This window comes from Fringilla coelebs (assembly GCF_963513975.1).
Source record: "Fringilla coelebs genome assembly, chromosome: 9".
NCBI lineage: Eukaryota > Metazoa > Chordata > Aves > Passeriformes > Fringillidae > Fringilla > Fringilla coelebs.
In genome coordinates this window covers 13408745-13436536 of record NC_140067.1, presented here as the reverse complement: position 1 = coordinate 13436536, position 27792 = coordinate 13408745, and the positions used below count along the sequence as shown (strand labels likewise).

The 27792-nt window shown below is 38.1% G+C and overlaps 1 protein-coding gene across 18 annotated transcripts in view; it reads right to left on the bottom strand.

The window, feature by feature from the left end:
* Positions 1–27792, bottom strand: part of ADGRL2 (adhesion G protein-coupled receptor L2) — a 384884-nt gene that overhangs the window by 24937 nt on the left and 332155 nt on the right. For 15 of the 18 annotated variants that reach the window (XM_084211670.1, XM_084211665.1, XM_084211667.1 and 12 more), the window contains 11 exons: positions 26087–26196; positions 19682–20482; positions 11508–11804; positions 10856–10959; positions 9830–10015; positions 8153–8191; positions 5088–5271; positions 3079–3201; positions 2613–2818; positions 1367–1540; positions 149–358 (listed from right to left, as the gene is read on the bottom strand). In XM_084211670.1, coding sequence (XP_084067796.1) covers positions 149–358; positions 1367–1540; positions 2613–2818; positions 3079–3201; positions 5088–5271; positions 8153–8191; positions 9830–10015; positions 10856–10959; positions 11508–11804; positions 19682–20482; positions 26087–26196 — 2434 coding nt within the window. Of the gene's footprint in view, positions 1–148; positions 359–1366; positions 1541–2612; positions 2819–3078; positions 3202–5087; positions 5272–8152; positions 8192–9829; positions 10016–10855; positions 10960–11507; positions 11805–19681; positions 20483–21431; positions 21483–26086; positions 26197–27792 lie in introns of those variants that run through there. The other 3 variants (XM_084211669.1, XM_084211678.1, XM_084211663.1) reach the window with 2 other exon arrangements.

The following is a 27792-nucleotide window of genomic DNA, read 5'->3' as shown; positions in this document are numbered from 1 at the left end:
ATATCTATCTTATTTTCATGCTGAGCTTTTATTTCAGCCTTGCTGTGTTGGAGTGCTAAAAACTTGTCAGTGTTGTCATGTTTTAATTCAAATCCATTTCAAACAGTCATTTCAGAGAACAAGATCAGTACACAGAGAGAAAACTTACCTTGTACTCTGTCTTATCGATGCCTATTAGGAAAATGAACTCAGCAATGAATAGGTTGATACAAAGGTTCTTGTGAATAGTGTTACGATCACTTTGCAGGCCACGGAAAAAACAGAATGTGAAGATGCAGATGGCCAGGCAAACAAGAGAGATGACAATTCCCACCCAGGTGATGACAGTGAGGAGCAATTCGTGCACTCCATCTTTGTACTAGAAATAACCAAGAATGGAGAAAATTAATATGACTCTTTATGAGTATAAACAAAAACCTATTTTCACAGGTATCCAGAAAAGTTACTTGTTCATTACATGAGATGGGCAAAATGTACTCAGTAAGTTCTCAGTCTCAGGTCAGCTTCCCAGAAGAGCAAGATCAGGGTAAGTAGAAGAGGAGCAGGTCTGAGAGAAAAATGTGACTATTTTATCCAGATCAGATAGCATTTTCACTTTTTCTATGGCTCACTGCAGACTGGTAGGAAATACGAGCAGAGAAACATAATATTTTTAAGGTACCACTAGGCTCTGATGAAAGGAGAGAGGAGAGCTTTCCCTGGGACTTCCTACAGACCTGCAACTCCACAGCAGATAAGAAAGTAGTGCTTTACACAATGATCAGGACAAAATGCAGAATACCCTGCCCATGTAATTCTGGCTTCAATCTCATGTTTAGCTAGAGGAGATTCCTTGCTTCACTTCTTCACAGTGAACTTCTCAAATACAATGGCTTAATGAGAAGCCCCATATCCCTGCAAATAGTGGATGCTCTTGGGCCCCTGACATGCATGAAGTGCTTTAACCAGACAACAAAATTTCTATGACTATGAAGAGGTATTTAAACAACCAGTATAGAAGTTCCTTGACGTTCCTTGCCAAGGAGAGCTGGCACTTGGGCTTCCAGGGAGCAGCCTGCACAGCTGCCTCAACAGACACTCTCCATCTGTACTGAGGGAGAGTCTATAAAATGGTTGTAAGGTTGGTCAGTAACTTTAAAATATGGCTTGTAGAAACTCTTGCTCTTGCTTGTTTTCCCTTCCCTGTTATTTTGCTTGCAACTTTATGGATGAGTAAGAAAATGCTACAGAAAGCAAATTGCTTTGGAAAGAGTGGGTAGGAGCTATAAATACTAAAGAAACTTCAACAATTTTGGATCTTGCTACAAATTTAAAGCTAAGTCTGTTAAGTGTGTTCCTGTTAATGGCTGGAAATATTGTTACCTACCACAATTTCCCGACGAGCCATAAGAATTGCAAAGTTGGTGAGGTGACTGCAAGCACACGTTGTATGAGTTTTATTTGTGTCAACCAGTTTGCAGCCTTGAGTTGACCAGTATCCCATCATAGTCCTCTCTGAGTAGTTCCAGAAGGAACAATTTGCATTGAAATAATTGTCAGGCTGGGAGATAAAAGGATAACATAAAATGAGGATTTTACACACTAAGATGGCAATAACAATTGTTTAATATGTGTAAAAGGTAATTTAGATTAAACTTTGCACGTTTTGGACAATAAAGTTTTTCATCAGCAAAACTGTGGACTATGTTGCACAAGGAAGACATCTAGTTTAAAAGGGACTTTATAGTCTGAAGCACTCTGAAATGTAGTCTCAATTATTGTAGACTCCATTTTAAACAATTACAATTTTTATGCATGGATGGTACATTACAGCTATTTTTGCTTTCTGGAAAGTTAGGACTGTGAATTTATTCTGAAGATATTTTTTTCTGTAATTGACAATTTTAAAATAGGAAGTTTTTCCTTTGGTTCTCACCTTTGGTCAGGCCAAAGTCATGTGACTAGGCGTCACAAAAAAGTTCACTCCTCAATGCCTATCTATTTTGATGATAAAAAATCCAACCAGGTTTATAAAAACAGGCAAAATGAGAGCAAAAATCTAACCATATTTTCTCTACCACAGTAGTGATTGTTTATTTTGCCCATGTGAGACGTGAAAAGAGAAAGGGACAAACTTAAGAGCAAAGAAACACATTAAATTAAATACCACTAAGAAAATATACATGAATTCAAAGTATAACAGAACAAGATACCATACTTTATTCTTTGCTGAATAAATGCAATTTGAAAAATTTGTATAAGCTTCCATAACTTGGTCCAAAATTAATGCAAAAAGTTAAAGAGTCAATAAAACTTACTACATCAAACCGTCAGGAATCTTAACAGCTATTTTCTACCCTTCTACTAAGGTAAGAGTTAATTTTCAGTTAGAAACAAATGAGTCATTTACATTTTCATGTTGATTACTGAATTAGCTTTCATTAAGAATACACTTAAGTTCTAATAATCACTGAACCAGGCTCATTTAATTTTATGTTCATAGACTTAACTCGCGTCTCTGACCTAGCCCAACATTTAAAATTCAAATGGAAAAAAAAAAGGTTGTTTTTCTGCATCGCTTTTCTCTCTTGCTGATTTTGTGACCTTCCCACTGACTCATTAGCATAACTCACATCAATGTGCTCCAGTGTGAAGTGCACGGGATCAGTCAGGTACACCCGGCTCGACTCCTTGTTGATGGAGGCCGCGATGACGTGGGAGTTGACGGCGATCGTGCTGTTCTGCCCCGCCAAGTCGCTGCCCAACTTTATGGTTGCATTTTCCGTACTGAGGAAACGACCCAAACTTTTGTAAATAATGAAAACCAGTTTGGCGAGTCCTACAAAAGAAAAAAAACCCCATCATCACGCCACAGAGGTCTACAGAAAGAGAGAGACTTGTACACTCATGACAATAAAGCATCAGCAAACTGAGAGGTATTTTCAGGCCATGGACTTGAAGAAAAACGACCAAGTACCCCTGATCATCAAAAAAAAAGCCACAGAGCAGATTAGTGGAGTTTTGTTTTGATGTTTTAACTAGGTAAGGTAGGTTTTATAGAAGTTAATGGAGTTCTACTGTTTTGTGCCCAAGGCTCACCATTCCTGCTGTTCTGTTTCATGGTTCGTGCAGAGAGCTGAATCCAGTTGCCTCCTTTGCCAGCCTGAGGAAATCGCAAGTCTTGCACTTGGCCCTCAGTAGAAAGCACTGCAACATCCAAAACTAAGCAGGCCAGAGGAAAAAAAAAAGTTGTTAAAAAAGGAGAATGTAAAGGAAGTCTCTTGGCCAGATTACAATATGCCAGACGACAATTTTTTCCCCCAGTCTTTATTTAGTTTTCTCACATGGCTGTCTGTAAGGCAGATTTGTACTGCATGCTTCAATCACACAGACTTAGCTTCTTTAACTAAATCCAATGCACACTGCTAAAATGACAGCACTTTAGTAGTGATAACATGACATCAAACCTTGTTCAAATTTGTGCCCACAAAACAACCACTTAAAGATACTACACACGTTGCAAAAAAATGTTAGTTTTGAAGATCTTAATGTCTATGCAGTATCCTCTGCTGACAAATTTAGATCTTTAATTATTGATTTAGATATAAAGAGCTTTTTAAACAGCCAGCAAAGAATACCTAAGTATACTCATGCCATGTATTTAGCTAAATCAGTATACGTAGCTAAAAATTATTTCCAATTTCTTTCTACCTCTAATTCTGTATATTTATAGGAAACCATTTTATTAGTTCTGCTAATAAGCATTTAAATTGAAAAATCAGATGCCACTCAGCCGTACTTCATTATTACTTCTATAACCCATTGCATATTGGGAAACTTTCATGGGATTACCACTGAATGCCGGATTTCCTCGGATAGATAAAATCATATAGGTGACAGTGGACAACTGCTTGACAAAATCTGTGTTACATTAAACCAGTCTAGCTACAGCTCTGAACTACAGACTGACAAAAAGTATGAAATTAGGAAATCACTTCTCTTTCTCCAAGTCATACCTACATACGTGTACTAGGAATTCAGTCTTGTTGCATGGCACCAGTGAAGTGTTATTATGACATGAAGACAGCTTATCACAAGAAGCAATATTCAGTGTCTACTCATCTCCATAGAACTGCTTGTATACATCCAAAGGCAGATCTGTGATTCTACCCACATTCCTTCAAAACAACTGGTGCAGTTCCTTTGATAACAGACTGTGAGACTTTTCCCCATGCTTTCCCAGTATCTTCCTACTCAATTAAAAACTAAGCAGAATCACCTTCTACAGCTACAAATATGCAGACACTGAAACGTGAAAAGTCTCATTTCTGCAGTTTATTCCAAGTCTCTATCTTGGTACTCTGCATATTAGCAGACTTTCAGGTTCCTTGTACCTCCCTGAGACTACATTAATCTCTGTAATAAGGAATTTTAATTTTATGCATAGCAATGATTTTTGCTTTAACACATCCTGCACAACAATATTTGCACATCTCTAATACCAAACCCCTTCATTCCTCTGTCACCACTTAAATTCTAAATTACGCTCCAACTATCTCCAGCTATTTTGCAGTCTCTGGAGCATAGCTATTCTGCATTATGGGAGATGTAGTTCACTGAACACATTTTTACCTGAAGGCAGTCATGTTTAATATAAACATTTGGCCTATGCTGAGTGCCTAAAATATTTAACTGGCACAGCACATTGCAAAAAAAGTAATTTAAATTCATTAGGAACTGTTTATATTTAACAGAAAAGTATTTTCTGCAGCTCTACAGAAAGCAGTTACCTCAGAAAAATCCATACTCTGCCTTTTAAGAACTCTTCACATCCATGCATTCTGTTAATGATTTTTCAGTGATAAATCAACTTTATAACATCAACTACTTTCCATTTTATAATGTACTAATGACGATAATGAAGAAGGCTAATTTCAAAGAACCAAATAAGAAAAGTGTGCTTTCCCTGCTTTGGAGCACTCACCTTTCCAGCAAACATTGCACAGCTCAGCCTTCAGAAAGCATGTCGCTATTTGGAGCACTTTTTCCTCCTTTTGTGTAAAGCAATACATAGCACTTTACTTATGCTCAAAGAGAAGTTTACTTACCAATATTTTCTGTGGGCATTGAGACTCTACTTGGTTCTACAAGGTTATCAGCCAAGACAAAAGCCCCTTCTTCTAACGTATCAAGTAACATTGTGGCTGCGTGGGCTTGTTCTGAAGAATTCATGTCCTTCCAGGACTCCAGAGCTTCAGGCCTGAGCAAGTTGTCCACTGTATCCACAACTGCCTGCATTCATTAGAAAACTATCATTAAGTCTGAAGCCCTAGGCAGCTGGGGAAAATTCCCGATGTTATACGGCGACAATTATAATACTTAACTGTCAGAATGATTTACTGTGATTTAATGGCACAAGAACACTATTTTCAACATTAAAATATTTTCCATCTGCTTGTTGAATTATCATGAATAGAAGCACACTAGCATTGTGTGGTCTCTAACCAGTAAACATGCAAATTTGACTTGTTTTGTATCAGATATAAGTATGGTATTATTAATGTGCTGAAAAATGTAAAAATAAATGCCAGAAGTCTAGCCTGAAGCTTTCATCCTAATGTCAAAATGTATAACTTCTATTTAAAAATGCTAACACTAAAATTAGCACTTCGCAGTTTAGTCTAAAATGACAATAATTGTCCTCTGGAAACTGAGCCCCACTAGTGCAGCCACAGCACTATAAACTACTTGTCTATGACAAATAGACCTTCTTTATTACAGGAGGCATGAAATGAAGCTGACTCAGTGGATATAAATTAGTTTTGGCCACTCTCACTCCCCCTCCTATTCCTGTACCTGTTCATAGATACTTAGAAGGATTACCAACTCCCATTCCTGCACAAAGGTCAGCTAGAAAAGGAAATCAATAGAGCAAACAAGATGTCCACTGACTGTTCCTGTTATCAGTGACGGCAAAACTGCAAAGCTGAATAAAAGCTGCTATTTTACAAAGTTTTACTTGTAACAACTCTATCATCATGCTTTAAGGTTTACTGAGCTGCATATAAGGTAGTAATAAATAAGGAAGAAGAATAATTCAGTGACATGATTACATTATTTTACAAAATAATCCAATCAGAGTAATCAGGTAATCAATTGAAGGCAGGCTTTTACATTAATGCATAGCGTTGCTGTGCACCGAATGTGCTGTGCACTGAGTACAGCAGGCACTGCTGTAACACCCTGTTTACTCTGTCCCATTTACCTATTCCTAATGTGTCATTAAGCACGTATATAATTTGTTTGATCAATTTAAAAGCATTGGAAATGGAAACAGAACACATTATACAAACAGAAAGATGTCAGTCTGGAGTACTATATTGTGCAAACAAAGGAATGTGAAAACTTGGTCAAGGCTATTGTCAGAGCAAGATTAATTAGCCTAATCCATTTTAATATCCTCTTTCTGTCTGCATTGTGAGCCACCACGACCTTCCTGGCAGCTGGAAGATACTTCGAAGTGGCTTTAAAGCCTTTTTTCTTTCTCTAATGGGAGAATAGTCAAAATGCTCGCACTGATACTGCTGCAGCCATTAACTAGAGTGGAACCGAAATTGGTCTGCAGAGGCCAGATTCATTAGTCACTAAGAAATACAGATTGGAGCCTCTAATCTGAGGTACAAATGAATTCTCTGTCACAAAGTGGGAACTTGCTTCATTTGCATAGTGTAAGTCAGCTTTTGATTTGTAATTTCAAGAGGTTTATTAGTCTTATCTAAGCAGAGAAGCCCATTTGAGACCTACAGAAAATGACACCAGTTGGAAATGAGGGTTCTGCTCTGGTTTCCCATGTATGGCCATGCAGCACTGACGGTATGCATTCAGTGATACGTGCGCTTTTCGCTCATTATGGCATAACCTAACTCTGCTTTTTCCTTGTGGAAAATCATCACCAGCCCAGTAATATTTCTGAAGTGCTTCTCCTCTCAGACAGAGGCAAATGGATGGGAAAAACCCCACAGCCCCTCTGACACAGCTGTTGGAGCAGCCTGCTTACTGCTCTTCTCACGATCCTGTTTGCTAATGAAAAGGAAGCAGAAAAACCCACTCTACCCAAACTACATCTGGATTACCCTTTACTATTAAAATTTATTTTCTAATAAAAATCTATGTTCTAATAAAAACTATTATTGCTTGAGAAGTAAATTTTTCTCCTGATCTTTGTGTTTTTTGTCAAATTTCTGTCTAACTGGACATCTCCCGTGCACTTCCAGGGCTTTAGGATAAATGACAGAAGGGCCCTGTACAGAGAAATCTCTTTACAGTATGAGTCTGAATTTTTTTATTATGTTATAAACTATTTCAAAATTCATTCCAAAAATAATTCTTACATTTCATCTCAGAGGATACAGTTAAAATCAGTATTTTTAAAGAAGTTTTGAAAAAATCTGCAATAAAATCTTTCAGAGCCAGACATGTCTGTTCTAGAACTTTTTTCTGCCCTTCATAGGGGCAAGGTGGCATTACTGGCATTGTGCTGCAGCAAAGGAGCTGGTCACTACAGGAAACTATTCTACAGCTGATGGAAGGAACTGGAAATCAGGTAGCAATGTGTTACACGCCTTCTATATAGCCTGGTTAATGGGACACGTGGCAGACATTTTACTAGTGAAGTTAGAGAAATGTTTGTCTTTGCATTGTATCCTCAAGTCACTGAATTGTAACAATTCTTGAAACTGTAAGAAGGAGTGATTTTACTAGGCATAAGAATACACACAAAGCAAGCTATATTATGTACATTTTTCTTGCAAGCAAATTAACTCTAAACAGTCTTTGATATAAAATTCTGCCAAGGTGAACTAATTTCTTTGAGTTTGCAAGCTTTTTACCCTTGCCCAAAATTTTATTACAAGAGAGATGTTACTTCCAATTCAGATAATACTCCCTTCTGCTCTTTTAGTTTTAAACAATGTAAGGAACAAGAGGTATGAACTTTGTTTTTTTTTTTTTTCCTGAGTGTTATACCTGTGCAAAGCCAACATTTGTAAAGTTGATATGGGGCACAATACACATTTATCAAAGACTGATATACATAGGATCATGCAGCAAGATGATAAAGCGTGGCAGGTTGCTGAAGCAGGGACAAAGCAGGGTGACAGCACAGGAGATATACCTTAAGGTAAGCCCTGCACGTCTTCTCTCGTTTTTGGAGCTTTTTAGTAAGGAAAAAGAAAATCAGAAGTTAGAAAGATTCTGGAAAACTTCAGCAAGAGAAAAAAAAAATACTCTGGTGTTTCAAATTCGGATTTTGAATGACAGCCTGGACATAAATCTAGTTTCTCTCCATGATGACTACAAAAGAACATCACACAGGAAATGTTTTTTCCCAGCTGTGGTTTAAGCCCAGCTGGCAACCAAAGACCACACAGCCACTTGCTCGTTTGCTCACCAGCAGGACTGGGGAAAGAATCACAAGGGTAAAACTGACAAAATCCATGAGTTGAGACAGACACAATTCAATAGGTAAAACAAAATAAAATAAACCAGGGAATTAATTCACTGCTTCCCATGGGTAGGCAGGTGTTCAGCCATTCCCAGAAAAGCCAAGCTCCATCACATGGAATGGTTACTTGGGAAAACAAATTCCATAGCTTCGAAGACCCCCAGTTCTTCCTAATTCCTGCCAGCTTTATATGCTGAATATGATGTCACATCATATGTATGAAATACCCCCTTGGCCAGCTGGGCTCAGAGGTCCCAGCTGTGTTCCCTCCCAACTTCCCATGCACTCCCAAATTCCCTGACAGTGCGGCAGTAGGAAAAGAAGAAAATGATGTGAAGGAGCTGCTCAGCATTAACAAAAACATCTTTTTATCCAAGATATGGAAGATTTATTTCAGCACAAATCCAAATCATAGCCCCATACTAGCCACTCTAAAGAAAATTAACTCTACCCCAGCCAAAAGCAGCACGGCAACCTTTACTCAGGTGTCTAGATATCTTTTGCCCAAATGGTGGGGTTTGTATGAAAAGGTCAAAGGAAAAAATCTGTGTGTGGGCACTTGATCTGTCTCTGGGAAAAGTATTTTAAGGGCATCTAGGGACTGTAAATAAAACTATTGCCAAAATAACAGAGAAGTGCATGGATCTCTCTCTCTCTAAAGGAGGATGAAAAAATATTTCATTTGTGGCTTGCTGACTAGGCTCATGCAAGGAAGAGGCTGAGAAATATAGCATTTCCTCTGAGAAAAAGAGGAAAGGTAATAACACTATAATTTGTATTTAAACCACAAAGACACATTTTCTCTGAAATGTTTCTTGGAACATGTTTCCAGAGAAAACATTAATTCAAGTTTTAGTTATGTGCAGGAAGGCCTTTTTATAAAGATCAATTATAAGTCATGTTTGTGTCTTTAGAAGTCTAAGAAAGTGCTATTATTCTGCAGGAAGTCGGATTAAAATAAAACCCTGCACCTATGCAGAATTCCACTGATTTTATTACATGTTCGGGGTTAAAAGGATCACTGGATAAACATGCTGATTTGTTACAGAATTTCTGAGAGCTAATACTCATTTCCCTCACACTAGTTATAATGCATTCCAGATTTTAATATGGGACACAGCTATGTATTTTAGGACCAGTCAGCTATTGTGAATTATATCTTATTCCCTAAAGAAGGTAATTACAACTTTCTGCTGTGTATTTACTGCTGTTTTCTCTCATATGCTTATTCCAGAACTATACACATGCGGGAACAAAGTATAGATTAACGTTTCTGAAAGGAAAAAAAAGCACCAAACCCAAGAGCAATTGTTATCCCAGCAGGAGGAGGTGATGGGAGGTGTGTACCTTGTTATAACTCCTTCCAGCAGAGTCTTTTTCACTGGGCCGTAGTTCCTGGAGCTGAGCATCCAAAATGTCCACGAGCTGTTCCATCAGCCTCACTGATGAACTTACATCGCCAGCAAAGACCGGCCCTTTGGTGTGTTTAGCCAGTTCATTGGCCAGACTAGCAGCGTTTTCTCCACTTCTGATCTGAAATGACAGTTTATATTATCTCAGCAGGGTCCCTTGTTCTGCTTGCGGCTCCTAATTCCAATTCCCCGTGTACCTTTGTTGTGGTGAAATAACCGTTTGCACATACATTGAAATCTGTAACTAATTGAGACCAATAACGCTCTCTTTATCTCAGAAGATTAAAGGTTCTTAGATCCGTGACACACAAAAGCAGTTCTTAACAGCCTTCAAAACCAGAAATCTGAGCGGGACTTTTGGGCTCGATCTTCTATTCATCCTCACTTTCATTTTACTGCCATTATCAGACAGTAAGAAATCTGTTTGTTCATACCAGTGCTTGAGGCATTTGAAAGTCAAGTAGCCTTGTACTGACAACAAATTATCCAGTTTTCATAAACTTTGTAAATCTCAGTAGGGAAGGAAAACACAGAAAGTGGTTCTGCAGTCTAATCATACTGTTATCAATGCACTCAGACAAAAATCTATTTATTACAGCGTAATTTTTACTGAACAAAAAAACCCCTGCTGCATATCAGAGGTTTTGCTGTGTGTTGTATAGAATTTGATTTCTTAAGCAAATATTGCTTTTGGTTTTTGAAAACAAGCCAAGCTACTTTGTTTTAAACAGTGATGAGAACACAAAATCACAAATTCAACATCAGAATTTAGAGAGGGTATACTAAAACACACGCAAGAACCTAACTGTTGGCCAGTACTTTGGACATGGAGCACACATAACTCCTTCTACTTCTAATGAACACAGAGTAATAAAGACAACTTCAACAAACTGAAATATTCATGCTCAAAGTTAAAATCCTTAATCACCAGTGTACACCAGATGAAAAGGTTTCAACCAACCTTCTGAGCCAGCTGATTTACCCAGTGTGAGGTACAGTTGCTAAGATCAGGACCTTTGGGGTTCCACATTCCTGTTAAGACCACGCAGAGATACGAGGCAGTTCCTAGAACAGATGTAGAAAACAACAGTGAAATGGAAACCATTTTTCTGCATGCATTCAGGAAATTGGCTACACTGCGCTCCTAAACAACATTCAGTTTTGAATGCTGCTAATGGTAGTACTTGACAATAATTGACAAAAACGTAAGGAAATAATGTAGATTACAAAGAGCAATAAAAAAAAAAGTCAGTGAAAAATACCAGACGTTTTCTGCAAACAAACAAAAAGCCCTTGATTTTTCCTGGATCTCATCCAGAGGGGAGTTCATAATGAGAAAGGCAGCTGTAAGCATATTTCACAACAGTGCTCAAGCAATGCCCTAAAATTTGACCTGGATTCACACAAGTGCAAGCGCAAGGTAATTCTGTGGCTACGCTCAAATGACAACTGCAGATTAAAACTTGACCGTTGCCTGTAGATACTGCACTCTCTGGGTAACAAAAAAATCATGGGACAGACAGCCTGAGATTAAAAAATATTCATCATGAGAGAGCTTCATATTGCTTTTGAAATGTCTCCTTGGCATCAAGACATAGTTTTAAAGGCAATACCTCGTGTTCCTTTGGGGCAAGGGCGTTCAACCATCATTCCTCTTTGTGTTTGAGGCCAGCTAATCCCCCTGGCCTCAGTCGGTTCACAGAATCTCTCTGGCAAAGGGAAAAAACTTGTCACGGGAGGAATTTTGGTTGTGGAAATGGGTGGCGGTGGTTTGGGTCCTCTGCTCCCTTCCTTTGTTCCTCCAGCTGATGTTGTGCTTATGGGACCTCTCTGTGACGTAGTGCTAGTGGTTGACACTGTGGTTTTGTAAAGCTCTGCTGAAGAAGTTATTGTCACTGCTGTAGTAGGCACTGCACAGGGAAAAAACAGAGTAATAATAAAATAAATTACTTCAGAATTATATATAAAAAAAGTTATTTAAAAGCTATTTATGTAGCTTTCAAGGATTCTCTGGCGTCTCCTTTCCTTTATCTTAATATTACTCTTATTGCTATTCTGGATGCTTAAGCTATAACTTTGAAATTTTTTTAGTTTTTTTTTTTCTTTTTTTACTCCGAGCTCATACTGTTATGATGTTTCAGCACATTCTCCAAATAATCTCTTCTGTAATAAAAATTGATAGTTACATTTCTAAAAGCTGAAAGGCATGCTAGGGAATTATCAGTACACAACAAACACGCTCAAAGCAATTAAAGATTACTTAATCACATTTGCAGCAGGAACAACTCAATAGATAGAATCGTTTGAATCAGTGTGCCGTGAACAATGCAGTCCAGCTCTAACAACAAAGGCAGCAGGCTGTAACTAACGAGACCATTTTTGAAAAACAGACCCCAAAACTTCAAGACACCCAGTACACACCTTCCAGGGCAATAATTATGATAACATCTTCCTACCCAGCAGTTTTGAGAGACCTGCATGCCCGATCAGCTCCAAGCAGAGGCAGCAGCCAGCAGGTACATGGCGTTCTCCTCTTTGAACATTTGGGGCCTTAACATCCTTTTTGGATAGAGCAGGTGGGAAGACACAACTCATACAAGCCAGTGGCAAGGACTGAGTTTTCATCTTCTAAAACACCAGGACAGGCTTAGGGCAAATCCCTTCTGCTCAGGATGTGCAGCTGCTCCTGCCACTGACCCCTGGCAGGAACTCATGGCTGGAGCTGCTGAGGTACAGCCCAAGCCATGCCAGGGCTTTCAGGCTTTGGAGAGATAATATAAGTTAATGCTAGTGGAGTCTGCAATGGCTGTTCAACACCTTCACATGTATATTGAGAAACAGTGCAAGTGAGCAAAGCAACTGCAATAGCTATCATTATTTCCAAATATTCATTAGTGTTCAAAATGCTTTACAGGCACAGAAAAGTACAGAGGCTTGCTCTGAGAACAAATAAGCTCAGAAAAAATATTTTGGGCTTTTTTCTTTCTCTTTTTTCTTCTGCTAGGCCATTGCATTCTTGACTTACTGGACAATGTAGCTTCTCTTTAAATCATTAAATCATAAATAAAATAAAACCAAAATGAGGAGCACTTTTTTTCAGCAGTTGTTTTGTAAATCAGTGTTTTGCCTAATATTAAATTTCAGCCATTTGGCAAATTACAGTTTTTTCAAAACCCTTTTCAACTATGTTTCACTTATAGTACAGGTTTAGAATATTAATTTATTTTTTTATTTTCACATGAATTTAGGGTGAAGTTTTGATCATCATGATCATGTCTTTTCAAGACTAAAGGCAAAGATGCACCTATCATCCCTCTCCTGCTCACAAACTTCTGCAGAGCCTGTCTTCTCAGTCTCATTCTTGGCTGCTTGAACACAGCCTGTGTAATTGTGCTGAACTTGTGGTGTAGCCAGCGACTATTGAAACCCTCAGATCTGTTCTGCAAGTGCTTGCCTGACATCTTGTGAAACTGCTCTAATTTGCTTTTGATTACAATGCATCCAGCCTTCTAGTGCTTCCCAATTAACATTTGTCAAAAGCATTTGCAATCACTTGCACAAGTGTCAGCAAGGCCTCCTGAATCAGGTCCTCGGGAACAGGGAGCTCATGGGGATGGAGAATGATGCAGGGGACAACCAATTATTAGGATCCATCTCCTAATACACTCTGCTAATTAATACATATTTAAACATCAAAATGGGTATTAGCATTATTGTAATTACTACTCAAACCCTGTAATATTTAGGACAGTTTTGTCTCAGAAGCAAAATATCAGTGTCAGAATTCATAAAACTCTTTGAAGTTCAGTGGTGAGGTAACAATTTTCAGAACATATTTAGAGTTGCACCCTGAGCTAAAATAATTCTGCTGTCATTACACAACTTTAGTTGGTACAATTTTCATGCTATCCACTAAAATAAATTTCAAAGCCTATCGCCCATTATTAAAAAATGACCTGCATAGCATGGTAGTACTACATAGAAATATATAAGTAATCTCACATTGTAAGAGAAAGACTTTAAACCACCTCTCGTTAAAAAAAAAATGGAAAACATTACAGATAACTTCTAAGAGCTTTTCCCTTCAATCAAATTTTAGAAAAGAAGTCTGCATATTTAAGAATGCACGAGGAAACTTTAGATAGTGCTGGAAGCCTGGGAAAGAAGGCGGTTGAAAACTAAGAAACAACCGAAGCCATCACTTGAAGGAACATATCTAGCTTTTAGAAGGCAGGTCATTTTGTCTTTAATGACCTGTGGGAACTTAATCTGCTCGGCCATTCTCCTGAGCTGCACAAAGACACATGACAGCTGCCACCACCTGATGTGCCTCCTTCTGAGAGCTGAGGGCGGTGGCATCTGCGGGTTCTGCCTTGCAGAGCACTTTGCCAATACGAGATATGGCAGTGATGATTAATAGGCTGCAACAAAGAAGAAGAACAAACTCCTTGTCAAGGTTATTAACCTCTTGTTCTAAGCAGCAGGGGTGAAGCTATGTAGTTTTTGTCCAACTCCAAAAGAGACACTTTTACAATGTGAGATTCTATTTTGACTTTTTCACTAGGCTTGATATGCTGAGGAGAAAACCAAAACCTCTTCTGCCTTCTTTTTTTATTAAGAATAGGGTCTTCTTATTATCAGCTAAAGACAGTCATTAAAATTAAGAAAATAAGAGAAAAGAGCAATTCAAAGACTCAAATTGAGGTGTAATTAATTTACATTTGTTTCATGCAGTTCCTAACATCTGATTTAAACAGTTATGTTTCCTATCTGTTACTAAAAATGAAGACACCACTGGAGTTAAACTTAACACCTGTTTAGCAGTGTGATGTCTATAAAAACCTAACACAAATGCTGTAGGACAGCGGGAAATAGTAACTTTCTTTCCTCAACTATCAGTGAAGAGCAGATTTAGAGGAGGCACACAAGCTATCTAGTATTCCTTGCCAACAGGTTTCTATTCTAGGCAGGCATAAAAAGAGTTTTAAAAAAACCCCAAAAATTAAACCAAGCCAAATAAAAAATAGCCCAATCCAAAATACAACTCTAACCTTAGATTTACAATTGTGTTAATTGTAATGCCCAAATGATGTGCCACTTTTGAAAATGGTTTCATTCTCCCCTCTGGCATCCAGGTCATTTGAGAAATCAGCTGCATGGATTTTTCAGTTAAATGTATATTTTTATAGGTCAGGTTTTTCAATTTATTTGGACGCATGAAAATCTATGTGCCCACCTTTATTCTCAAAAGGTATCATACATGGGGCTGCTATGTAAAGCAACAGAGATCAGAAACCTGTGCAAATCACAATTTTCCTGCCTTCTGCTTTTTACTGCTCTGTACCTGTTTTTGTGCTTCAGTGAATAGCAGGGAAGGTACTAAGAGTCACCTAATTACCTATAGGTGACTCCAGCTATTATGTTAGTCAGTACTCTATTGACCCTGACAAAGCCCATTCAATTTAAAGGGAAATGTTTACACAGTCATTTATAAATTTATACCTTGAAAATGATAACACACATGACAAAAAAAAATTAGCAAAATACCTGTGGTTAAGAAATATGCTATCTGGTCCCCATTATGTTGTCTTTACTTGTACAACCACTTTTTAATTCATCTGTAGTTTAACAGATTTGATATACTAGTACAGACGCAATTTACTTAATTTGCTGCATGATTTGTAGATTCTTGGTGTTGCACTAGTTTCCTATTATTTCAAGCCCTTGGTGATGCTATTCTCTGAGTTTCTGTTCTGTCCATACTCACAACATCCATCTCCTCCTGCAGTGATCCAATAATACTTAATGATGGGTATCATGGCACAAAAGGGGAGACAACTACAGTTTGAACAGTTAGCACAAATTGGGATGAGTGTGGATGAAATCTCTCCCTAATGCACTAACACAGAACAAAAGGATTTATCTTCTTTTTGTTACCAAGGAAACCTTACAATGTAATGCTCATATTCACTTTTTAGAGGGAAAATTCCCTCAGTCTTCCTGGTTTTTTAACTTAGAATTCCTTTAAAAATTCCTGTTTCACCACGGATTCATTCGGACCCCTGGTACCTCCTGTAGAAAGAATGCAACTGGATATATCCACTAAATTTACCAAGGACTTAAAAACTCTGGTTTGTCTCAAATTTTTCAGTGTCTTTCTGCGAGGCCTGATATACTTGATTTCATTTTATAATTACGGTTTTGATTTTTAAATGCTTTTTTCCATTTAAATCTTAAAATTAAATTAAATTTACATTTAATCTTAGAAAACATGCTCTTCTGCAACATCTGAGCAGTACTTGACAGCTGTAGCTCTGAAAACCATTTCCACATCTACACCAGAGACGCACAGCTGCAGGCTGAATGTTTTACACGTAGCATTGTCTTGGCAGGCACCTTGCAAATGCACCATCTTGGCAGAGACAAGCAGGGACTGCAGAAACAGGAGGACCCCTTGCAAATGCAGTTGGGCCATTTGCTCAGCATCAGATGTGCAGATGTGGAGCTCAGGGACATGGTTCAGTGGGGGACTCGGCAGGGTGAGCTTTATGGTTGGGCTTAATGATCCTTCCATCATTCTATGATACATCCGTGTACCATAATCTCCAAGAGAAGCAGAAAGAAAATAACATAAAAAGAAAAGGGTTAAGGGAGGAGTACTAAGGGCAGCAGACCCCACTGTCTGAGTACTAAAGCAGTAGTCTGTCTCTAGCAGCTACAGTTTTAGAAATCTGAAGAGTTTCTCCTGAAGACTAAGAAAATAAGGATACTGGGAAAGTCACAAGAAGAGAAAATGCTGCAGGTTTGCAGCAAGAGCAAGGTCAACATTAGGTTAATTGCAGCGGTATTTCAGAAGTTTTAACAGGGAGATTTAAAAATGAAGGAGGCAATACAGAAAACACAGCCAGGAGTTTCAGGACATGGATGAGTCCAAGTTTTGGCCCTGGCAGCAAATTTGAAGGGAAAGTGCAACTCAAGTCTAACAAATTCATCTTTCATGTAGGAAGAAAGACTACTGGTGTTTTTGAAGCACTTGGTAGCTGGACATTATGGTGTAGACAAAAACTAATAGCCAAGACAGATATATAGGGAAAAAACTAAAAATCAGTGTGCGTCTTATCTATCATTATTTCTCACTTGGCAACGGAGGGAACACAGATAACTGAGTTTTCCACAATGGTCCCAAGTTAACCATTTGAAAAGAAAGGGCCATGACCTCCAATTTTGAGACACTGACCTTGTGACACCATTAAATACTTGATATTAAAGTACTGTTGCAAAGGACACTAAAAGAAAGTTCTTGTGTTAGGTGACTTACAGAATGTTATCGTAACTCCTATGTTGTTGAGTAGATGATTAAGAAATCTGAGTTGACCACAAAAAACCCAAACCAAATTAGAATAAAAAAAGCATGAAAATGCTCTTTGTCAAGCATGCTTAAAAGTGATCTAATTCCATATGAAATAAAAAATCCAAATGTGTATTACACATGTAAATCCTTTATATAATAGTCAAGGGACTGAGCTGCAAATTATACAGAATTTATATTGAAACTGGAAAAATAACAGAAACAAATATAGAAGTAGATAACATAAAGAATTTCTCCTTGTTTATATAGCAGTACATCTCAAGGACAATTATGCTAGATAATTTTTCCTTTCATTTAGTAGTTTCTAACTACAGGCAATTGGCTTAGGCAAAAGAGGAAATGACCTGAAACATGCTCTTAGATCTGCAATGTACATGTAGCTACAGAAAATTAAAATATCGGGTATTGGCTTTATCTAAGGAAAATACTATGTGTGAATTTATGCATCACATGCTCAAATAAAATGAGTATCTTCATTTGGTTTCTATATTTTAAAAAGACCAGAATCTAAAGATATTTACTGATGTCCTAATGCATTTAAAACCCAAACTCATAATTTACTCAAATATTCCTTTTCTGTCTTCATGGGTGAATGGGCAAATAGCTCAGAGGAGAGCAAGCACCCTGCAGTGTGCCCTGGACCCATTCTTGCCTAGGTCTTGCTGGAATAAACGATTTCTGCTCCTGCCTTGCATGCCAGCAAGGAACCCAGGAAGAGAAAAGGGTGCTGGTGGATGCCCAAATCCGGTTTTGAGAGAAGATGGGATGTGGCCAGCACATACACTGTAACTTAAGATCCTGAAGACTCTCTTATAATAAAGCATTATGAAATGTCTTACTGGAGACGTTCGGAGGTTTACTAATGCGAACGAAGGAATCCACAAAGCCTCTTCTGCCCCTGCTTTTCCTTTACACTTTTTCTTCTATGCAGTGACTTAAAGATTAGCTTTTCTCATGCTCACAGCAGCTGCCTGAACTGCAAAAGCTACTTAGAGCCTGCACCTCCATCTTCTCCTCTTAATCTTAAAGCTTTGGAGAATCTAAAATGCATCTTTGTCTCAGCTGAACTGAATGAAAAGTGGCATGCATGAGAATGTATGAAAATGAAAGGTTTAATTTTTTTTAATTACCCAGGTGGTTTATCTCTCTTCTAAGAGCAGCCCAAAGCCTCCCTGAGGAATGGTCTTGCTCAATGTACAGAGAGCAAAGCTGGCCAGTTCCCCAAACACCTGTAACCCGCCTGAGCCTGGCCAGGTACTGCCAGGGAGGTCTCTAGGAGACTGGACAGATCATCCACGGCTTTGAAGATCACTAATGTATTGGTTCTACACCACCCTGTTCTGCTGCCTCACATGCAGTTTTGTACCTGGAAAAGCTATATGTGTGCTATTATAATTGTGTGCATAATGCAGTTTGCACTGCTGTGCATGAATCAGCTTCTCTGAAGCAGGACAGCTACTTTTCATGTGGAGAAGCCATTATTACTACTTTCTTGAAGTAGAAAAAACGGCTGCTAAACATGCATAGCGGTTAGATGAGAGAAGTGAAGTATTTCCTTCATTGCTAAAGCAGCTTTTGCTGCATATATCTTCCGCCACAGAGCATTTCTCCTGGTATTTACTCTCCTCTGTAGATGTTAATATGTGGCTGTGCCTGTTCATGTCATTTTTAGAGATTTCTGGCATCTAAAGACCCACCATTTATCTTTTCCCTTTTGACAGTTAGTATCTTTCATTTTAGGAAGTAGTACTAACTTCTAGCAAGCTGGAATGCAATTGTAAGGGGCTTACTGAGAAATCCACTAAAAAGATGTCAGACAATCTTGTCTAACCCAACATTAGAAACTGTGAAAATAAGGCTGCAGAAAAATACTTATGCTTGGTATTGCACATTAACCCCATATGTCTCCTCTGGGACCTCCCAGCACACATTGCTCTCCACCGCTGGCGCCAAGAAGTTAAAAGGTCTGTGTGTGTGCTGTAATCAATTCAGAAGGCAGGTAACACCGAGCGGATGGGAACAGGCTTCTGGCTCAGCATGAAGCAACTCCAACTCAGTTTAGCTATTGGAGTCAAACTGACTGATGGTACAAAGTAAATAGTTCCCCAACTCATTCTCAACCACAGAAAAGCTACGCACTTGCTTTTAAAAAAGGAAAAAAAGGGAAAAAAAAGCAAAGAAAAAAGCAAAAAAAGAAGAGCACGGGCCTGTAACCAAATACAGTAATTCTATTTCTCTTCACAGGTTCTGCAAGTTTGTCTTGCACCACTGTAATGCTGCTCAGCTTAGCAAAGCGTAGACAAAACAAACCTTGCCTTTCTGTCATGAGCTAAATCTAAGACCAAAAATATCGTAATTTCTTTCTCTCAATGGAAACACCAAGAGATCAAAAATGAGGGAAAAAAAAGAAATTCTTACCTTGGGCAGGATCAGGTGGGCCAAACTCCAAGGAGTATCGCAGAATGAAGTTGTTATTCCACACATACAGCTGGTTGTCTCTGGGGTTGTAATCCACTGCGGCGATGTACTGGTACTGGTTGGGAAAAGGAATGTCCACGTGCTCGCCTCTGCTCAGCCTGGTGTTGTAGATGTAATCGATGGCGTTCCTGCCGGTCTCGCTCTCGTTGTCCTGATACACCGAGCGCACCACGTACAGGACCCCGCATATCATGAAAGCATTGGATGCTGCCCTCTTGTCGTAGGTCGTTTCCCAGGTGGCCTCGAAGCGCAGAGTGTAGGGGTTCAGCTGGCTGATCACTATCATCCCGTTGTTTTGTTCCGTAGCATAAATTACCCACAAGCCGTTCTCATCAACTGCCAAGTCAATATCAGTCTTTCCTCCCCATCGGTACGGAGAGGTGTCATGGTAATTAGCATAATTGATTATGGCCTCTCCACTCTTAATTCTAGTCCTCAAGTCAAATTTTACTATGTTCCGAGTTCTTTCCTTGTTGAAAAAGACAGCTCCGTCATACACTACGAATCCAGTACCATCCACTCGGTTTGGGAGCTTGTACGTCGTCTGCTGGCGTCCGTTCTGGAAGTCCTCTAAAGAAGCATATTCTATCAAAGTATCCGTGCGATACGGAGTCCATGGCATGAAGTATATTTTATCTGCAGCCTGGAGAGGATCTTTGCACCAAGCACCTGCTTTTTGTTCAGCTTCATATAAATACGGTGAGTCCACAATTGCTTTCAACGTCCCCGGGCAAACAAAAACTAACAGTCACAGAGAGAAGTAAGACAAGAATTATGTCAAATTAAGACCGTCTCATAATACAAATTTAAAAAAAAAAAAAAAAAACAAAAAAACCAAAAAGGTAGGTAAATCATAATGACTGTGTCAGGAAGAAAAAAAAAAATCAATTTAATTGGCACTAGATTATACCTTATGTTACAATTAATGCAATTATCACCCTTTATCATCCACTTTTCTTAAAGTTACCATGTTCTTGCTGTACCAGTATGGAAAGTGGATGGGAACTGTTTTCACTAGTACAGACCAAGGCTCAATGGCATACACAGACAGCTGAAAATGTAGAGCTACTCTTGCATTTTCGTTTCAGACTTTTAGTGAGTACACATTAACGCTCCAGAGCTTTTAACTGGTGTGCAGCAGTGTGCTAGGTCATTTCAGTCCAAAAAAAATCGCATCGACTTGTTTAGAACTTTAAGAAGTGGTGAGGCTGAAAAAGGAGGTGCCTCGATTAAAAATGAAGGAACAAAACAAATCATCAGGTATATAGAGAAAGCAATTAGGAGCAGAGAAAACAAAACACAACCAAAGCAATGAATGAAACAGACCAGGAAACCCTGTAACCATGGCATGCTATGGAGAGGGTTCTGGAAGCCAGGCAAGATGATACTTGATTAACAAGAATTTACCCAAGGGTGAGAGAAAGAGAGGGAAAGAAAGACAAAGAGAAAGGGAGAGAAAAAAGCAAGGGAGTCTTCCCTCCAGCCCAAGTACTTCAGACACTACACCCCGCCACCTACTTTAAGCAGCCAAGTCACTTTATTGCAAACAGTCGACTTCTTTATGAGGTGTACTTATGAGATCCTGCTGATTATCATAATATAAGAGTGTTGTGGGGAGGGGAAGGGAAGAGGTTAACATCCATAAGGCACATAACAAGGAGCTGGGGTTTGGACTGTATACGTTATTTACCTTTTTGCTCCACTTCTATTTTAAGCATCGGAAGAAAAATAAAAAAGTGCAAGGAAAAAAGAAAGAAGATTAACATAAATTGACTATTAGACTAAAAGATTAAATTAGTAACAGACGCTAAATATAGGGAGAATAAGGACTGCACTATATTGGATAAAGAGAAACAGACAACAGGATAACCTAGCAGGAGAGAGATTCTACGGTTACGCAAATGAACATGGATCAATCATTTTAGTAGATTAAGGAGGGAATACAGATATGTTGACATGTAGTTTCACTTAGTGAACCTGAATAAATAATGAATTACTTTACTAATACATGCTATATATACTCTTCTTCTTCTAAAAACATAATGCTAATCAAGTTGGTTTAAAAGCAACATATTAATTTATCATATATGTGCAAGTGCACATATACATATTGCATGAATTGATAATTAGAAATCCAAAATTCAGTATATTAATTATATAGGTTTGCACATGTGATTATTAAACCTCCCCGATCTTTGCCCCAGACATTTCCCTGCTTTTCTTTCTTGTAAAAAAAGCAGCTTGCACCCTTTGGGTCTCCTTAGGCTGTATTTTATTTGTTTTCCTGAATGTTAATCTTGAGAACTTTTGCCACTTCTTAGTCTATAACTGCAAAATCAGACTAGAAGGAATAAGCAAAAACATCTAGAAAAAAAGAAGCAAAAGCACAGTAAGCAAGAGGGAAAGAGAAGAAAAAATTAACAATTAGCTCATTCAGATATTCTCCAGCACCATCGATTAAGCCCGAAACAGCAAGCTAGTATGCAAGGACAGTATTGCGTTTAAAACAAACATCCATCCTGCCACCATACATGGAAGACATAAACTGAACCCAATTAATAAAGTTATATTACAATAGCAATTTTTCCCCCAGGAAATTTTAAGGAAGTTACAAAAAGATATATAGCTGAAGCCCAGCTAGTAAATAGCTTTTCAATAATTATTTGCAATAAAACCTATTTCATATACTCTGTGGCCTTTGAAGTATGCTCCCTTGGTTTCATAAAATGACCTGGAAAATGACAGATGTACCAAGCTGTGGAACAGTAGCTGCTGAAACCAGGGAAGTGTATCAAAACTATTTGCACAGCTATTACATTTTCAGTATTACATTATCCTGAAAAATGCCTTTGCATGTTTCATATAAAGTTTTGAATTTTCAGTTTCATTTAATAAAATTACATATGATTATTCTGGGAATGATATTGGCTGATCTGATCTAGTGTTTCTTCAGGAAACAATTCCAAAACTTTACAGGGGAACCAGAGGGTGTCAATATTTTCAAAATGAGCAGTAGTTTTCCTAGCCTTTGTACCGTTATACATCTTTAGGTAAAATACTCATTTTTCTGTAATTTGTAATTTTGGATTTATCCAAGTAAACAGAAGATGTATTCGGAGGTGAATTCTTGGGTTTCACCATTAGTATTAATGGCTTTCAGATGATTCTGTTTGTGAACTTCTATGCATGTGCTTATTTCTCACCAAAGAGCAATATTGATACTGTACCTGCTTAGAGTTAGTAATAGGAGATGGGGGAAAAGATAGGGATAACTAAAATCATTACTGGCATGTCTGCTCTGCATGCATTGGTGTACAGCTGTACATTTTTCAGGGACAGATGGGCTTATTGAAATAAACAAATTCTGCAAAGTCCAATCAATACACACACAGAGAGAATAAAACACTTTAAAATGTTTTCTATTGAATTCCTGAGTCCAAAATAGGCTTAAAATAAAAATGCACAGATATACAAAACAGCACATTTGATGTTCTTTATAAAAGGGCTGGCTTCTGTTAGTCAAAGTGCCAACACACATCGTGAAACATTAAGTGAGAGAAATGTCAAGTATAGTACTCTCAATCTCTTTGTGATTTAATTGATACCACTCTTATTACTTCAGGACAAAGCAATGCCTATCAAATTTGTCTGGGATTTTTGTTCGAGATCCAACTGAGTATCTGAAAAGTTGTTTTGTCGTTTTGGTTTTTTTTGGTTTTTTCACTTTGAGATGCAAAAAAGGAAGCATTTATTAAGTACTTTCAAACTTAATTAAATTTACAAAATGAAGTACTTTCAAATAAGCAAAGCAGCTATGTATTTCTGGAGGCCAGCAAGACATAGAGGAGCTCATAAACTGCATTTTGTACAAGGGTGACAGCAACTCCAGTGCGTAAGAACTCTCACCTTTCACCACAACACCTATTAAAATTGTCATCTCCCATAAACTGAAAGCCACCACAGTGAGTATTGCAAATTTTTCAGTCATGCAGTAACTGAAAATGAAATTCATGAAATAAATGAACTTTGGTTAGAAGTGCTGTGATCACTAAACTCCTCCATTCCTGGGCCCACAAAAGCTTATCCCACCTTCCTAAGAAGTCTCTTACACTGATACAGCTGCTATTTGCAAATCTGATGATTTCAGTCATTCTGTAAATTTAGGTACGGAGCTCTGGAACAAGTAAGGAAATAAAATTTAGATTTAGTAACTGGAGTTTAGCAGGCATCAAAAAAAGAGACTTGGAAAAATAACAAGATAGCCTTTGTGGGACAGGGAAGAAAGAGAGTCAACAATCAAAATGGCTAGTGAAGCACAATGTGATTTGAAACCAATCTTCAAAACTCATTTTAGTAACTGGCAATCTTTCTGATGACCGCTGGTAATGACAGGTGATGCATCTTACAGTTCTGGAATTGGGCAGTGTCATCACTGTACATGCTGCAGTTGACAAACTCCAAAACTTAGAGACTTGAAAAACAGGAAAGTATCCAGAATCCTGAATTATGATAGAATTACAGAGTTCAGAGGGTAGGCCAATGCAACTGACAAAAATAAACACTTTAAAATTAAAGTAACTACACGTTAGAGTACAGGGCAGGCCGCGCTGTGGCACTATACTTCTGAAACTGGAAAAGAAAAGATTCCTGCAGATAGCAATACCCAATCAGTAGAACATATCCACACTTCTCTTCCTAAAACAGCATAAGAAATTATGTTTGAACATTATTTGCATTACATTTTTTCCTCTATGAGCTAGCCTACTGGAACTGGAAACGTAACTTCTTGTCACTTGACTGACCTCAGGTTTTGGAATCAGATGCACTGCCCTCTTTCTGAGAATTTGGAAGTGAAAATACTGCTAAAGCAGAAGTGGTCTTTGTGGAACAAAACTTTGGTTAGATTGAGGTAAGACATCACTCCTCAAAAGTGGCACAAGAAGAAAAGTTACAACAAGCCACCAATACTACACACGGGAGGAATGGTACTAGGGATCACTGTTTGCAGTAGGCTTCCAAACCTACAAATGGTACAGGGAAAAAAAACCAGCAAGCAACCATTTCACAATGACACAGCAGAAATGAAGAAAAAACAGATGATCTGTGCTTGGCCTTTAACAACAGTGAAGGTTCAGTATGGTGAAGCAGTACGGAGTAGTATTTCAGTTTCAGAATTCTAAATTTTGCAGGAAACAGTATGGACAGTTTTGGCATGGCTTTGCTTATGCCAGAACTCATTTCCTTCCTTTTTCAGTATATACTGTCACCACAGTGTTTTTGCATCTCAGACTTGGCCTGTTTCCTGTACCAACAGAAAATACGACTTCGGTTAAGAATTACTGCAGATCAAGAAATTCATGCCTAATAATAACTCAAGGGAATGATCAGTGCACTGCTCAAATTCCATTGCAAGCACAGCTATTTCTCTGTTGAGTTACGGGACGAGAGAGAAGTCACTGCAAAGAATGACCTTACGAGAAAGCAAAACCAGTTAAAAGTGTCGAATCTGCAGAACTTTCATGAACATGCATGCACGTCAATAAAAAAAAGGCATTAATTATTGCAAGGAAATAAGAAGAATGTCTAAAGCTACTGAATTTTGGCATTATAAAGAATATTGTACAAAACTGCTGAAGTAGCGAGAACTTCACGTTTTTCTATCTCATCCTGATTTCCATATTTACTTTGTTTTCAGTGAAAAACTCTATTTTGCTAGCTGATTCAAGACACGACTGATATTTTGTCTTTCAATCAAAAGCAAACATTTCTTTCTCACTCTTTTCCCCTTTGCTTTTAAAGAACACAGTGTGAGCACCTTATTAATGAATTATTCACTCTGAATCTGCGTTCATTTATAACGAAGCACAAAATCCTTTTACAATGTCCCCCAACTGGGTCACTTGCCTCTGAATGTCAGCGCTGGGTTTTGCTGTGCACCCAAAGTCACCACAGCAGCAGGTAGCCTTTCAAGTAGATCATGATTAAAATTGAAGTCAATTCCTGCTTTACAAGTCTGCGAGCCAAGCCAATTTGTCAGCAACTGGTTGCGGGCAAAAGTACAAATTTCTATCTGGCCTATTGAATAGCTAATTTGAGTTTGTTTTCTGGAAAAACAGTAGCCTTAAAAGCCAAACACTTAAGAACACAGACAGACACTTGGCCAGCATCACACCATGGCTTCCTTCCACACTTTGTGAAGCTAATTGGAGGCCCTAGTCTGCAAGTGCTTTGCATGCATAATGGGTCCATGGGCCATAAACATATGCTTCTTTTCCATGTAACAGCACTCCAGCTTCAATTGTGAGGGCCAGAGGAAGTGAGCAAGAATAAAAAGATTATACTTACTGTAAGGAACGCATTCATACTGAACTTCTAGATATTTGTATGTTCCAGGACAAGGATCAGGAAACACATCTGACCCAGTAACTACTATACACTGTGTTCGGTTGTTGCACCTGTAATGGGAAAAGAAAGCAAGCTAATTAATTTAAAATTACATTTAATTTTCTACCCCGTACTAAAGGACTACATTCAGTGCTAACTCTCTTCACACTTGGGCAGTTCAATCCATAAGACAACAAAGTTAATTAATACTAATTAGCCAAAGTCCAAAAGAAGACTACAGGACAATATTTTAGTTCAGGCTCTATACTTAAAAATTTGGGTATCGATGCTATCTTAACTGTTCCCACTGGTAGAGACAGCTGTATCAAGTACCAAGTTTAGACTGATTTGATACTACTGTTCAATAAAATGAAAATAAAATGCAAAGAAGATATGATTGAAAAAAAAAGTGCAATTTTGAATAATGTATAATAACAACAATGAGTAATTCCTTCCATCTTTAGAGACATACATCCTGGTGAATGGTTTTACATCTCAGAGAGATTTTTCTTGTGATTCGAGGAAATTATTTTGGTTAGAAGAGCTATCGTAGACAAAGAATATTAGCATTTCCATTTTAATTATTTTAGGAGCAATTGGTGGACTCTGTTAGGCTACAGGAAGAAGTAAAGAAAATTAATTCAGATGTATTTTTGAGGAGACAGAGACATAACAATTATTTGCTTAACAATGAAAGAAAATGCATTTTCATACAAAGAAAAACTTTATTACAATGCCTCTAATTGTGAGGATCTACTGAACTTCATGTTTTTGAAGGGTAATAATAATAATAATAATAATAATAATAATAATAATAGATTTTATACTACTATTATTTTTTCCAGAACAAAAAAAAAGAACCAAAAACCCAAATATTAGCTTGGAAGTTAAAAGTGAACAGTCACCTAACCTTGAAGAGATGGTCAAAATGTAATACAGGAAAACAGTCACAAGGAAGAGTAAAAAAAAAAAAGGGAAGGTCAGGGAGTTTGGTGACTAAAAGGGAAAGAGCTTGGCTGATCTTCTCAGGGGTTGGTTTTGTTTGTCAGCAAACTGAATAACAGAAGTCTGAACTTAAGTAATAGACTAGCCTTTGACTCCAGCTGTACATCAACTTCTCTATTGCCCTGCTTCTTGCCATACTCCTGACTACCACATAACCCAAGCTAAAATAATCTGCCTTATATCAGTGGCTTTCCCCAGCTGTACAGCACCAACAGCTATTAGAATAATTCATGCTACCTCATAAAAGGTAGAGCAAACATATTCAAATAACTCTCTTATAAATTACTTCCTTTTTTATACAGTAATCAAACTAGCACAGAGCCAGTCAGGACATGCTGTGCCTCTCTGCTGAGCAAACTCAGAGACAAAAGTTCTCTAAGTAGATCAGTTCACTCTTCTTTTCTTTTTCCTCTTTTTTTAAACTTTTTTAAAAAATTTTTTTCAAGCTGCTTATTTCTAATATCACGAGCCTCATAATTGCAGAAGTGACTGGAAATAGTCAGGGATTACCGATATATACACAGCCATGGGTACGGACAGGCGGTGGGAATTCAGCTGCCGCCTTTTCCAGAGGGCAAAGCCAGGTCCCCTGCACAGCTCTTGCATAATAATGCCATCCCACTCCCACCCCAAAGGCTCAGTCAGTCAGTGCAGCAGCTCCT